Raw genomic sequence first — 12,953 nt, forward strand, 5'->3', positions numbered from 1 at the left:
CTTGTTTTGTGTGGAATTTCAAAACAAAAATGAAAAATATGTGTTGCATTCCCATACAAGTTATCACTGTTCCCTATAGGTGCCAAACTAAAATTACATACCTTGTCAAATGAGCAACACACTGAAAATGCCCACAGCATAGTTTAGATTTGGGTCCAGCCCAAACCAGCCATTAATGAAGCTTTTTTTTTAATGTATGACAGTCTTGTAGGGATATTTTACCACCTTCTTCCCGCAGTCAATTTGGTTCCTCTTGAAAAGGTTGCTTAATGATGAAATAGATAACAACTCAGTGCCTCCAACCATGCTATGTTATATACAGAGGAATCCCAAAAGCATTGAAAACTGAGGGTACTATTGGATCCAACCAAGTGGAGAAACTGCATCATAGGGCGTCACGCAGGTTTTGTTCTTTCTTTAAGATAGTCTTGTTATTTTTTGTACAGGCCTGGTTACAGCACATCAGCACATGGAGGAAAAATCATACAAAAATGGCAAAATTAATGGCAGACAGAATTATAAAAGATCAGCAAATAAGACTCAAATAATACTCATAGCACTTTCATTATGTTTGCATGTATATCTATATTTAAGTATCTTATAATAAGTCGAGGCTTTTTTTCCTGTTAGGCACTGGCTCTGTATATTTAGGCCTTATAAACTTTATAATTTCCTTACAATTCTGTTTTGTTACTCTTCTTTGAGCATGAAATCTTTGCACTCTCTGTAATTAGGATTCCTCTTTGGATTGATTTATTTCTGTATTTTCTTAAGACAAAAGAAAAAGATGTGAAAACCAGTGTGAAGGAAAGCCTCAGGTAACACTGCAAAAGCAACAACAAAGAAAATCAGCGTGAGTTAATTACATTCAGCCAATTATTTTTTTCTTAATGAATACGTTTGTTTCTCTAAAATTGTTTTCTCTCATTACAGACCATAGAAAAATTGTTTACACTGAGAGAACACCACATAGTTTGTGGAGTTAATAGCTCCTACAATTTCAGAATTGATTCAACCTTTTGACTTTCTCCGATGCATTTAAATCAGAAAGATTTTGTTAAAAGAGAGCTATTCATTTGCATGCAATTTAATGATTTAACCCTTTGAGCCCTACGTAGGCATTTTTTTTTTACCATTGTGTCTCATCTGGACCTTTTGTCTTAAAAAAACATCAACCCTGTGGTTCACAGTCAAGCTCTAAACATCTTTTTTTCAGGTCACCCTGGGCTTTAATTATATGTGGGCTGCAGTGATGTCCCTTTAATTTAAAAAAGTCATGTGACTATAAAGACAAAAGACAAAACTAAAGGGAAATTAGAACTCAAAAGATTTTTATGTATTAAACACAGTAAACAGTAATGAGTAGGTTGTTTTTATTTTTGTTTGTTTGTTTTTTGTACAAACTTGTTCTCCCATCTCTTTGGGACAAAAAGTAAAAAAAAAAAAAAAATTCCTTGATTTAAAAAAAAAGTCTTCAAAACATTCATGTTTTTACATTAAAACAAAATCCTTGCACTTTTGAGAATTCAAGTCATTTTCAAAGCAGTTCCTGTCTGCAGTGGTTCTGAGGGACACGTCACAGCCTCTCTGTGTCTCTTTCTCTCTATTATGAATCATTTATTCTCAAGTTTCTAAGTGTTTGCACATGCTCTGTTCAGCAAAACATGACATGATGACAGAACAGCCTGCCGTTGTTTGTCAAGGTCCAGTCATAGTGCATTCTGGGATACAAACAATCAATATGGTGACAGTATTAGCGGCTAGCTGAAGGAACGCCTGAAAAAGGGATTATAAATGATAAAAAGACATTCAATATTGTTACTGGTGTGGATTTAATCTTAAAGAACCCCTGGAAAGTCACCCAAGTTCCAGGCTTATTAGAAAACATTCTGTAAGAGCTACAAAGGCTTGGATAGCATCATTAGAACGGCACAATGGAGGGCTCCTAGAAGAAAGTGGCTACGAGTTATGGTTTAAAAGTTAAGTTAGTTAACTTAGTTCATTTAACACGTGTCTCTTCTTGTAGTGTAGGGTTAATTATGAAAAAAAGCCTTTAAAATCCTCCTAAATTTTGATAACTTTCGTCCTTTTTCCAAACTTCTTTCTCTCCGAATTCCTTAAAAACAGTCACGTCTCAGCTCCATGCTCACTAATCTTCAAATGACCTTTATGAAAAACTTCAGCCTGATTTCCACCCCCTCAATGGGACAGAAGCAGCCTTGGTTAAAATCACTAATGATCATCTCATGCCATCTTAAGGCCGGCTCAGACTACACGTTTTTTTGGGGGGGTTTTTTTGTTTTTTTTGTGGTTTACGACTTCACCATGTCAGACTATGCTACAAAAATCTTGCTCTGGCTTGGCCAACAGCCTGGCCACACTGAAGAAAACAGACAATAAACAATTATGGCTCGGATTATGGATAACAATTCTGGATGTATCAAGAGGAGAACAATATGGGCACATTAGTTCTCCAGAGGGAGAAAAAGTAGAGGTTCTTGTAAATGATGACGCAAAGAGCAAAGCTCCCCTTTTGGCAGGTGTCAGGATTCACATGGTTGACACCGGATCAGGGTGTCCAACTAGACGACAATGTAAGAAAATTTCTGACATGCTAGTCTTGTTGAATCCCGGTCGTCTGTCGTGCTGGCTGTCGGGCAACTTCACCATGCTGCTGCGAGGCTCTCTCCCTTCCCCCCGGAGGTGCTGAGGCTGATCTGACACACCTGAGGCTCATCTTTAATCAGCTCACTGCTGAAGTAGGCTGCAGACTCTCTCCTCGGCGCCAATGTATTAACGACCTCTCACAGTGGTACATCGGCTCCTCTAAGTTATCTTATGTGATCAACTTTGAGTAATTTCTTGAGAAAGTTTTTTGATCTTTTACTAACCGTGCCTCTCCTCCCTCTTTTCCAGTGCCTCACTCCTGCCTCTCATCAGCCCCAAACCCAGCACACTCTCACTGGATCCCCTCACTCCTCTGGACTCACAGACCCACCCCCAACCTGCACACTATTATCTTCAATAAACCTGTTAAACTGTCTTCCTCGTCTGCTTCTGGGTTCTAATCACACTCCACACGTAACACCACAAGACCATTTTTTCTTCCTGACGCTCAGAATCAGGCCGATAAGCTGCAATGTTGCAGTCGAGCCAGAATCCTGCTGAATTTGTGAAATCTGCCTTTACTCTGGACTGTTAACCATTTCTATCCTTCTTGATCTGAGTGTGGATTTTGACACCATTTCCCATCACATCCTCCTCGACAGACTAGCCCATTGATGTCATAAGCGAACCCTGGCCACACTCAATTCATACAACTCAAATCACCAAGATCCCACCCTTTCCCAGCCTCTACTGGTGTTCCTCAGGGTTTTATCCTGGATCTCCTTCTGTTTGTTATTTATTTACTCCATCCTGGATGTATCTTAACAACTTTCCCTGCTACATGGATGACATTTTTACTGTCAGAACTTTAAATAAAATTAATAAAATTTATTCCCAGATTTACTTTCATTTTATTTCTCTTCTAAAATCACAGAAAATGGAGAAACTTGATATACTCATATCATGGACACCATATTATAAAAAATGCTGTTAAATATCATTCATGTCGTTGCCTATATGGTTAGTGATTCATATTTTAGTCACTCTTTATCTGTGGTCCATACATTGATTAAAATGACAAAAATATAGCTTAGTACAGAAGTGACCACATAAAACAAACTTTTCTTTTTGTTTAATCCAGAGGCAGCTGGCCTTGCTGCCCTCCTGCTCCTTATCACAGCTCAGAAAGCTCAGTAATTGAAAAGGAGATTCAGCCTTGCCTGTTCTCACAGATGGTGCATAGCATTTCCCAGACAATAATAGGATTGTGAACCTTGCCATTCAGTAGCTCTTCTCAACCATTCAGACCTCAAAGGGAGGCGAAAAGACACAAGTATTGCAGCGGATCCCGGTTTCTCTTTCGTCTCTTGTGCTCCGGTCTGACTCGGGCCTCACGTGGCACCTTGGCTCTGGCCTGATGGGAGACAACTCATCGCTAACTCACACTCCTGAAGATGTGTGACTGTTCGAGTACTTTCAGCATGATGATTACCTTCTGACAGGAAAAATCAAGCCCCGAGAAAAGCAGTTTGAAAAGACAGGCTTTTCTTAGATATAGAGCAAGACTGCATGCTGTAATAGGTCCCTGATCGTCTCAAGGAAAGGCCAGAGTATACCTTTGGGATATGAAAATCAGTATTCAACCAAATCTCTGAGTGATCTGCATAAAATATCCAATAATTTCAAACTCCTTTCTTGTTCCTGTCATTTCTGTTTAGGATAATTGCGACAAGGTGGAAAGGATTTTCTGAAAGTATGGGCCTTCTTCATGCAGCTCTCCGGCATTTAATTCAAACAATAAATGGAGAGGAAATAAACAGCTTACAAACAAGATTTGAGGTTTGCAATTCTCAGGCATTACAATTTTAAATTCATTTCTTTTCCACATTTGTCACCAATTTCCAAGCTGCTGCTGAAAGTGATAATAAGAGCAAAGTGAACACAGATACCTGGGTCTGACTGGTTGACATAACAAAATACAATATGACATTATCACTATATGTGGGTCACGCTTCAATATTATTGCGATTTTAAACATTTTGCAACACAGTGAGATACAAGATAGTGCGATATATAGCAATCTATACAATTTTTTTCAACTGTTTAGCTGATCTAGCATTAGTCTTGACCTCATGTTTGTTGTGTATTTGCAGTATTTTTTTTTATTTAGCACTCCTTGCAAGCCTCATGTATCATGTCCATCTCATTTGTGTCCTGCTTGCACTCCTAATGTCCTTCCCCTGGTGCTGCCATGTTTGTTGTACTAACGTTCTCCTGCTCTATGTGCGTCACCTCTGCTGACCTCACTGGACAAACAATTGAATTTATTTTTTTCATTATATAGACTTCAGTTCATATTAGCAATTAATTGGAAAAAAAGTCGATACTTGGTGGACAAGACGATATGATACATCGCCAGACAAAATATCATGATACTATACTGCAATGATTTTTTCCTCCCACCCCTATTCAATACGATACGAATTAATGTGAAACGATACATTACGATTTGATAGAATACTCTATGATACTAATTGACCTAAGGCTAAGTCCTGCCCTCAAATGCGATGAACCAATCACAGTGCGTATAGCCACTCCAATACACTCGGACATCAGCTGCCTGGACGTCCATTGAAATGAATAGGAGAAAGTCAGTTTTCGTCCGGTTTTATGAGATTTTAAGTTTAAAAATGGTCAAATGGTGTTGATGCGGTACATGCGACTCCAACACAAGGTATCCTGAGAGGCTGGGCGAAGGAGTGTATTTTTTACCCTTTCCTAAGCCACATCTAAACCGAGAAAAGTGTTTTCTTTGGATAAAGTTTTGCGATAGACCACAACATCAACTCAGCGTAGGAAACATCGGTAAGGTAAGCCAACATCGTACTTCAGGCAGCATATTGTGACTTTGCTTTGGTGATTGTGCATCACTGTTAGCTGTTGTCCAAAGGGCTCTAGTTAAACTAGCATTAACTTCTAGAGCTTAGCTTCATTAACTTATCTGTAATAGCTGAGATAACAAAGGTTGGCAAATGTTATGCTGAATGAGTCAATGTAAATACTGTAGCACCAAACTAACAGATAGACACTCTTGGTAAAGATGGTAAAAAGGCCATTATATTTTTCTCATATTCTGAGCCAAAAACCTTAACTTCAGTGGCACTTTGATGCTGATCCTCTATCTTTTGGCATGGTTTATCAGGTTTGCACTGGGACCTGTAAATTTTGGCTTGTAACTGAAGCTTTTTATCGACCTTCTCAACAATAAAATGATAAATATATCCCTCCAATGCGTAGTTTAGACCCTTTTGGTGACTTCTAGATGGTATGTGATCTTTCTGTCTCCAAAAATCATCAATGGCCTCCTGTGAAATGTCTCCTATTTTGACAACTGCAATAGCGTCTGTCACTGAATGTTCATTGTTTGTCCGAGTGAGTGGAGGGGGTGTGGCTTAGCTATAGGTCAATTATCATGATACAATATTGGTTGGATACATTAGGATACAATATGATACAAATTACCATGATGGGATACCATTCCAAATGATACATTGCAATTTGATATGATAATATTGCCATTATATGACACATTACAATACGTTAAGATAAAAATATCAATTTATGCTATGTCAGGTTTGAAATGAATTATTACATTACGATATGATACAGATTATTAGGGGTGTGAATCTCTGCTTCTGAAGATGTTTCTATGCATTGACAATTCATTAAAATACAGAACAATTTGGTCTGATCTAATCCAATTCGATTCGTTACAGTCTGATTATGGAATAAAATAACTTTTGCTCTAACAAAAATTTAAAAAGGGGGAAAACACGATAATTTCATAATAGTCTAAATGTCTTTGAGCTTATTTATAAACAAGATGAAATCCCAGATCTCCTTTGCAAACATTCTGAAATTATGTTTAAGAAAGTTTATCACACATATGCCCAGGTGTTTCACTTTGGCAGTTAATTAGAAGACTAAAAATAAAATGAGTTTACACTGGTACATCCATTTTTGTTTTTCTGTACTTGTAACGTCTTTGGCTTTATTGATCCTGATGCAGTAAAACTAAATATCAAATTTGCCAAAGAAGCATAGATTAAAGCTAATTTAAAGATTAAAGGAAGATTACAGAGCTCTGTGTGTCTGCTAGTACAGGAAAACAGTGGGTTATATTGAAAACAGTAAAATAAAACTATACATTAAATTTTCTCCTTTCATAATTCCTATTAATGTGAGTATTTAGTCTACATCCCTCCTCTCTCTGTATCTGACTGATTGATCTTGTTTGTTTTTGATCCTGAATTTATTCCCTCTCCAGCTCAAGTCCTCTCTGTCTTATATCAATCAGTGGGCTCGGATGTATTGATTATGTCACCAAATCAATCACTGTGGTTAACACGTTATGGTTGTAAACCCCCTGAATAAACTGGCTACATTTGTGCTACATTTAGCGTTAGCATCTTAGCTAGGGTTATGGTTAGCTCTAGCTCTGCCGTCCTAACAGGGGAGATTTATGAGCTGACGTGGTTCTTAATCGCTTTTCTCCAAAGTGAGCGCACAGATAGGCAGACATTTCGAAAGTTAGCTCTCTTTTATATTAAGTCCACATGTCTTGATCCCTGAGGTGCAGAACTGTAACTGAGAGATGTTTCGGTGATGACCGGAGAAACACATCCAGCTACCTACCTGCTTTCTACTGCTTAGAAATCAATGCTGATCTCACATTACTGCTAATCTCTTCACACTACTGCATCTCTTACTTAAAATACAAGAAAGTAAGCCGCTTAGATTTATGTGACTGCTCATGTTGCTTTTGTAATTTAAAAATGGAACAGCTCCGTCCTTACCCATTAAGTAGGTGACGGCCTTGCACATGGCTCCTCCGAAGATGAAGTCCTCCAGGATGTTGGGGATGAGGGTGAACGGCATGCAGAAGACGGCCATCATGAGGTCGCTGACGGCCAGCGAGAGCAGGAAGGAGTTGGTGACCGTCCGCATGCGTTTGTTCAGCATCAGGACCACGATGATGAGCAGGTTGCCGAAGACGCTCAGGAGGAAGATGAGCGTGTAGAGGAGGATGCGAAAGGAGTCCATCTCTGGTGGAAAAGAGAGCAAAGATTTGATTTATTCAGTTGAACATTTTTCCAGTAAATGAGCAGAACCAAAACTTGTTAAAAAGATATGAAACACTTTTTAATCTGTACTCGTTGCTTTTTCTCATTTCCATTTTTACAAACGCTGTATTAAATTAAACATGAAACAATAAAACAAGAATGCTGAGTACAAAAGTGAAAGTAAACCAAATAAACATCGATACATGAAATGAGCAAACTGTATCAAGCTGTTCACCTGGGAAATAAGTCTGCGGGCACATAAAAACCCCAAAAGTCTATTATGCGACAGAATAACCACGCATAACAACATCTTAAATTGAGCCGGTGTCAATATTTTTCTTTCACACCCTCTGAGCCAAGTGTAATTAAAATGATGATATTGACAGGAGAGGATGAAGACAGACATCATCAGAGCTGAGCAGCCAGAGCCAGGAGGTGAGCTGGGAATATAACTCAGTCTGGGAGAGCAAGGCTGTCATTTAACACTTATTATTTGCATCATCATCATCATCATTATCTTTTCTTCAGCGTGGGTTTGTGCCTACATATGGCTTTATTCTGTCGGTGTTTGATGATCCATAGACTCATTAAAGAGGGGTCGAAGCAGGGGTAGCCAAGGTGGAATGATCCCATCTTAGAATCTGTTTGAGGACTGCTTTCTCTCTACAGGAGTCTGAAGGTGATCGATACTTGGCTGATTGAAATCATGAGCTGATTTGGGGTGTATGTCTACGCTCCCCATGTATAAAGACCGGGTTCAGGCTCCTCCACCACCCCTGCAAGTAAAGAAACATCTACAGCCTGATAGGAGTAATCAATATGTGTAATTTATTGACCTTTACATTGATCACACACCCTTTGGCCTACTTTAATCGATTAATGTGGCATTCATAAAGCCAAAAAAATTTAAGTAACAGTTAGTTTATGGTCTTATTTTGAGTAGAAGACAGAGCTAACAGCAGGGACAAGCAGCGAACCGGCAGCGTGTGATAAAAACACCCTCCAGTTAAAAATATGTTATTTAACTCCAAGTATTTTTATTTTTTAATTTAACCATCTGGCCAGAATCCCCAAGATTTTATCTCATGACCCAAACAGGGGTCAGGACCCCTCGGCTAAGAATGGCTGCTGTAATTCATTCATTATAGCAATCTATAGATGGTTGACAAATGGAAACACATGTCAATATAAAACATCTGTCCCCAAAAAGCATTGATTTCAGTTCATTATTGATGAAAATGTGAATCTAATTACCTATGAAAATTGATGACTGATACCTTAAATTAGCCAGGTTACTGCATGATTATTCTATCAATGTTTTATTCTTACTTTATGTGAAAGACACTCCAACTTATTCTGTTTGGATCTAATTAGCTTACAGTTCAACCAGGCAGCTATCTCTACCATGAAAGGCAAACAAATTCAAACACTTTTTCCAAAATCCAAGCAGTTTTCAAACCTTTACAACAAAATTCAAGCTTTTCAAGGACAGCATTTGCCACAGAGCGTCATGTTTACAGTCATGTTCTTTGATGGACACCAAAACTTCCAGCTTTCTTATTTCAGTGACGACAGTTAGCCTGTCTGCCATGATATCACCATCAGCAGTCAGAAAACTGCACATGCAGAGTTTGAGTGCTCCTCAATGTGAAATATTCGGGCTACGGATGATGTTGCACAGATACACCGACATGATGCTCGAGGCAGATGCTCAATCACAGATTTGAAATGAGTGAGTATTATTGTTTGAAAAGCACAGTGGAAGTCCCCTCTTGGATGCCTTTACAGTGGATACATGCCCTCTAGAGTGCTACCTAGGTGGACAAATCGTGTCAGATACCCCTAGGGTGTCCTTTAAGCAGAAAAAAAATGAGAAAGTGCCTTCTTGTTTGACTTAAAAATGATCAAACATTACAGCTTTCTAGTTTGCACTTCATGTAGACAAAACTAATTAAAGGGCCCACTTTTATAGCCTGCAAGTGGACGGAACATGATAAAGCACCCTGCAGAATGTCTCCTGAGTGACAAAATATGTTAAAGTGCCCTGTAGGAAGCCTCCTAAGTAGACAAAATATGATAAATTGCCCTGCCGGAGGCAGTTTTCCTTAAGAAGAAAAAAACGTACTAAGGGCACCCTAGGATGCCTCCTAAGTGGATAAAAAGTTAAAAAGTGACCACTAAGACTTGCCTTAGTAGGCAAAACAAGATGAAGTGCCCTATAGTACGCATGCTACGTGGGAAAAACATGCACAAGTGCCCTGTGGGATGCCCCTTAAGAAGAAAAAACATGTTAAAGTGCCCTCTAGGATGCATCCTAAGTGAACAAAATGTGTCAAATGCCCTGTAGGAAGCCTCCTAAGTGGACACCCCCCCCCCCCCACAACACCCAAAGCCTCGCGCACCCTCAAAGTGACCACTTTGATGTCTCCTAAGTGGACAAAATGTGTCCTGGAGCAAAAAAGATGCTAAAGTGCCCTCTAGGATCCATCCTAAGTGGACAAAATGTGATAAAGTGCCCTGAAGGATGCATCCTAAGTACAAAAAAACAAGTGTCCACTAGGATGCCTCCTAAAAGGACAACAAGTTAAAAAGTGCCCTGTAGGATGTCTCCTAAGTAGACAAAACATAATTAAGTGACCACTAGGATGTATCCTGGTGAGCAAAAAAGATGTTAAAGCGCCCTCTAGGATCCATCCTTGGTGGATAAATGTGATAAAGTGCCCTGAAGGATGCATTCTAAGTACAAAAATCTAGTGCCCTCTAGGATGCCTCCTAAGTTGACATAACTTAAAAAAGTGACCACTACGATTACTCCTAAGTGGACAAAACATGATTAAGCGCCCACTAGGATGCCTCCTAACTGAGCAAAACGTGATCAAGTGTCCTCTATTGTGCCATTTCTGTGGATGAAACTTGATAAAAGTTTTTTTTAGATGCAAATAATTTCCATAAGACCCTTGCTTTAAGGTTTATTTTCACTGACATTCTTTTCTATGTATCTTTGTGATATCAATGGCATAATTTCGCATTGACTTTATCACAGAGATGGAGTGGGTATAGTTTCATTATTAAAGTGTTCAATCTTAACCAGGGCTGTTGGCTTTATCACTAAAAATGTATAACAACTTATACATCAGTTGTCTGTTTTTTATTTTTACCCCTGCCGCTCAAACATCCTGAGTCCGTTGCAGGTACATGGTGGGTTGCCCCAGTGAAAAGTTTGAGAGCTATTGATCAAAACCAACAGGGGCTTTTACATGCAGGTTTTAATATTTGTTTGAATAAATGAAATAACCTTTGTTATAATGTTAAAAGAGTGAGGTATCTTATTTTTCCCAAAAACAAACTAAGAATCAAACAGTTTTAAGGAGGGAGTGTTACATATGGTTTCCTTCTCACAGCACAGGCATGCAGCTGAGCATCAGTGAGAGCAGGACGGCCCAGCTAGAGGCTTTTTGGGATGCTCTCTTCACTCACACCGGCCTGTCACTGTGAATCTGGTCTGAAATGAGGGTATGTAACAGGACAAGGTCGGGGCAGGCCATGTGCTGCGCTGACTGAGTCCTCGGATTAAAGACAGCGACATGGGACAAGTCTGCAGCAGGGCCCGGATCACCTTGAAGGCACACACGCTCCCCCCACATGAGGAGTCGGATCAGGACACAAACAGTACCGTGTCTTTAAGTATTTAGAGATAAATGTGGTCCCTAAAATATTCTCTGTGGTAAAGTTGTGATGCACCAGGAAGAATCATATTAATTCACTAAAAAGTTTTCTGACTTCCACATTTTCACAATGTTCCTTTAGTAGAGGCAAGAAAATCCTCCCATTCTTTGGGATATTTTTTTTTTTAAGATTTCAGCATCTTATTGGGTTGAAAGTCCCCAGTAAACACAATCATGTTTATACCATAACACCAACATTACATCAGTTAGCATATAAGACATTGCTGCGGAATATGCAGTTTTATACTTCAGGTATCTTATACTACATGTCAAGTTTTCTAACTTTCCTTGTACAAAATGTGCACTACACAGCTGCCAAATCTACTGATGTATTACTGTGATCTTCTGCCTTACTCTTCATCTTTTAGAATACAATAGAGGGCTACATGAGCTTTTTGTAAATGCTAGAAACCAGATATTACCATAGGGAATTTGTGGACAAGAGCATTTATTTAGCACTGGCTTCAAGCACATCTCCCTTGGGACAAGACAGACGTTGAGATGCCAATGAGGAGCTTTATTTTTTCCTTTTCATCAACAACAGCATTAACAGCTGTCACATCACTGTCATCATCCTCATGAATATTCTAATCAACATCAACAACGTCCTCAGTAACATCACCATCAATAACATCTTCATTAACACCATCCGTTGCACCAGTATCATTAAATGCATGGTGAAAGAGCTGAGTCGTCTGATTAAGGTGGGAAATTAAGAGTTTGGTGATTCATTCCTCCACTGAAGGGCTGCAGAGAAGAGTCTATCTGGTGACTCACGGCTCTGTTATGAGCGTAGGAACACTGTTCCTTCCCTTGTCAGATCAGGGGGGCGTGTCTTAAAGAACTAGACATGGGATTCCCTGTTGGATGCCTCCTATATCAACGAAACATGTGAAAGTGACCTGTAAAATGCCTCCTAAGGAGAAATGCACGATATTGGATTTTTTGCTATCTGATATGCAAATATTTAGAGAATCATTTTAGCTGCTATCAGTATCGATAATGATATTTAATTATGTATTTCAGATCTAAAACTTTAGTCCTCTAAACACATTTTAATGTTTAAGGATGAACTAAGAAACAAACTTGAGTACTTAAAACACATTTTAAAGTTTAAAGATTGAAAATGAACAAAGAAAAAGACCTAAGTCTGTTGGTTCAGCCTTCAACATTACACATTTTCAAAATTTACAGTCAATGCTGATATTCCCTGCCAAAATATTGGTTTTAAATATCGGCTGAAGTTCTGCCAATACACATAATTACCAATAAACCAATATCTACCGATACTGATATCAAGCCAATAATATCCTAAGTGGAAAATCATGATTAAATGCCCTCTGGGATGCCTCAAAAGCTGACAAAAGGGGTCAAAGTGCCCTCTAGGATGCCTACTGAGCAGAAGGGTCATGATAAAATGCCCTGGAGGATGCCTCCTCAGTAGACAAAACATGAGAAAGTGCTCTCTGTGATGCCTCTGAAGAGGACAAAACATGAT

General features: G+C 39.0%; 1 protein-coding gene across 1 annotated transcript in view; it reads right to left on the bottom strand.

The window, feature by feature from the left end:
- Nucleotides 1-12,953, bottom strand: part of cckbra (cholecystokinin B receptor a) — a 77,664-nt gene that overhangs the window by 35,766 nt on the left and 28,945 nt on the right. Inside the window, exon 2 of the mRNA XM_041782208.1 lies at nt 7,464-7,712. Coding sequence (XP_041638142.1) covers nt 7,464-7,712 — 249 coding nt within the window. The remainder of the gene's footprint in view (nt 1-7,463; nt 7,713-12,953) is intronic.

Source organism: Cheilinus undulatus, linkage group 24 (genome assembly GCF_018320785.1).
Source record: "Cheilinus undulatus linkage group 24, ASM1832078v1, whole genome shotgun sequence".
In the NCBI taxonomy this organism is placed as follows: Eukaryota; Metazoa; Chordata; class Actinopteri; order Labriformes; family Labridae; genus Cheilinus; species Cheilinus undulatus.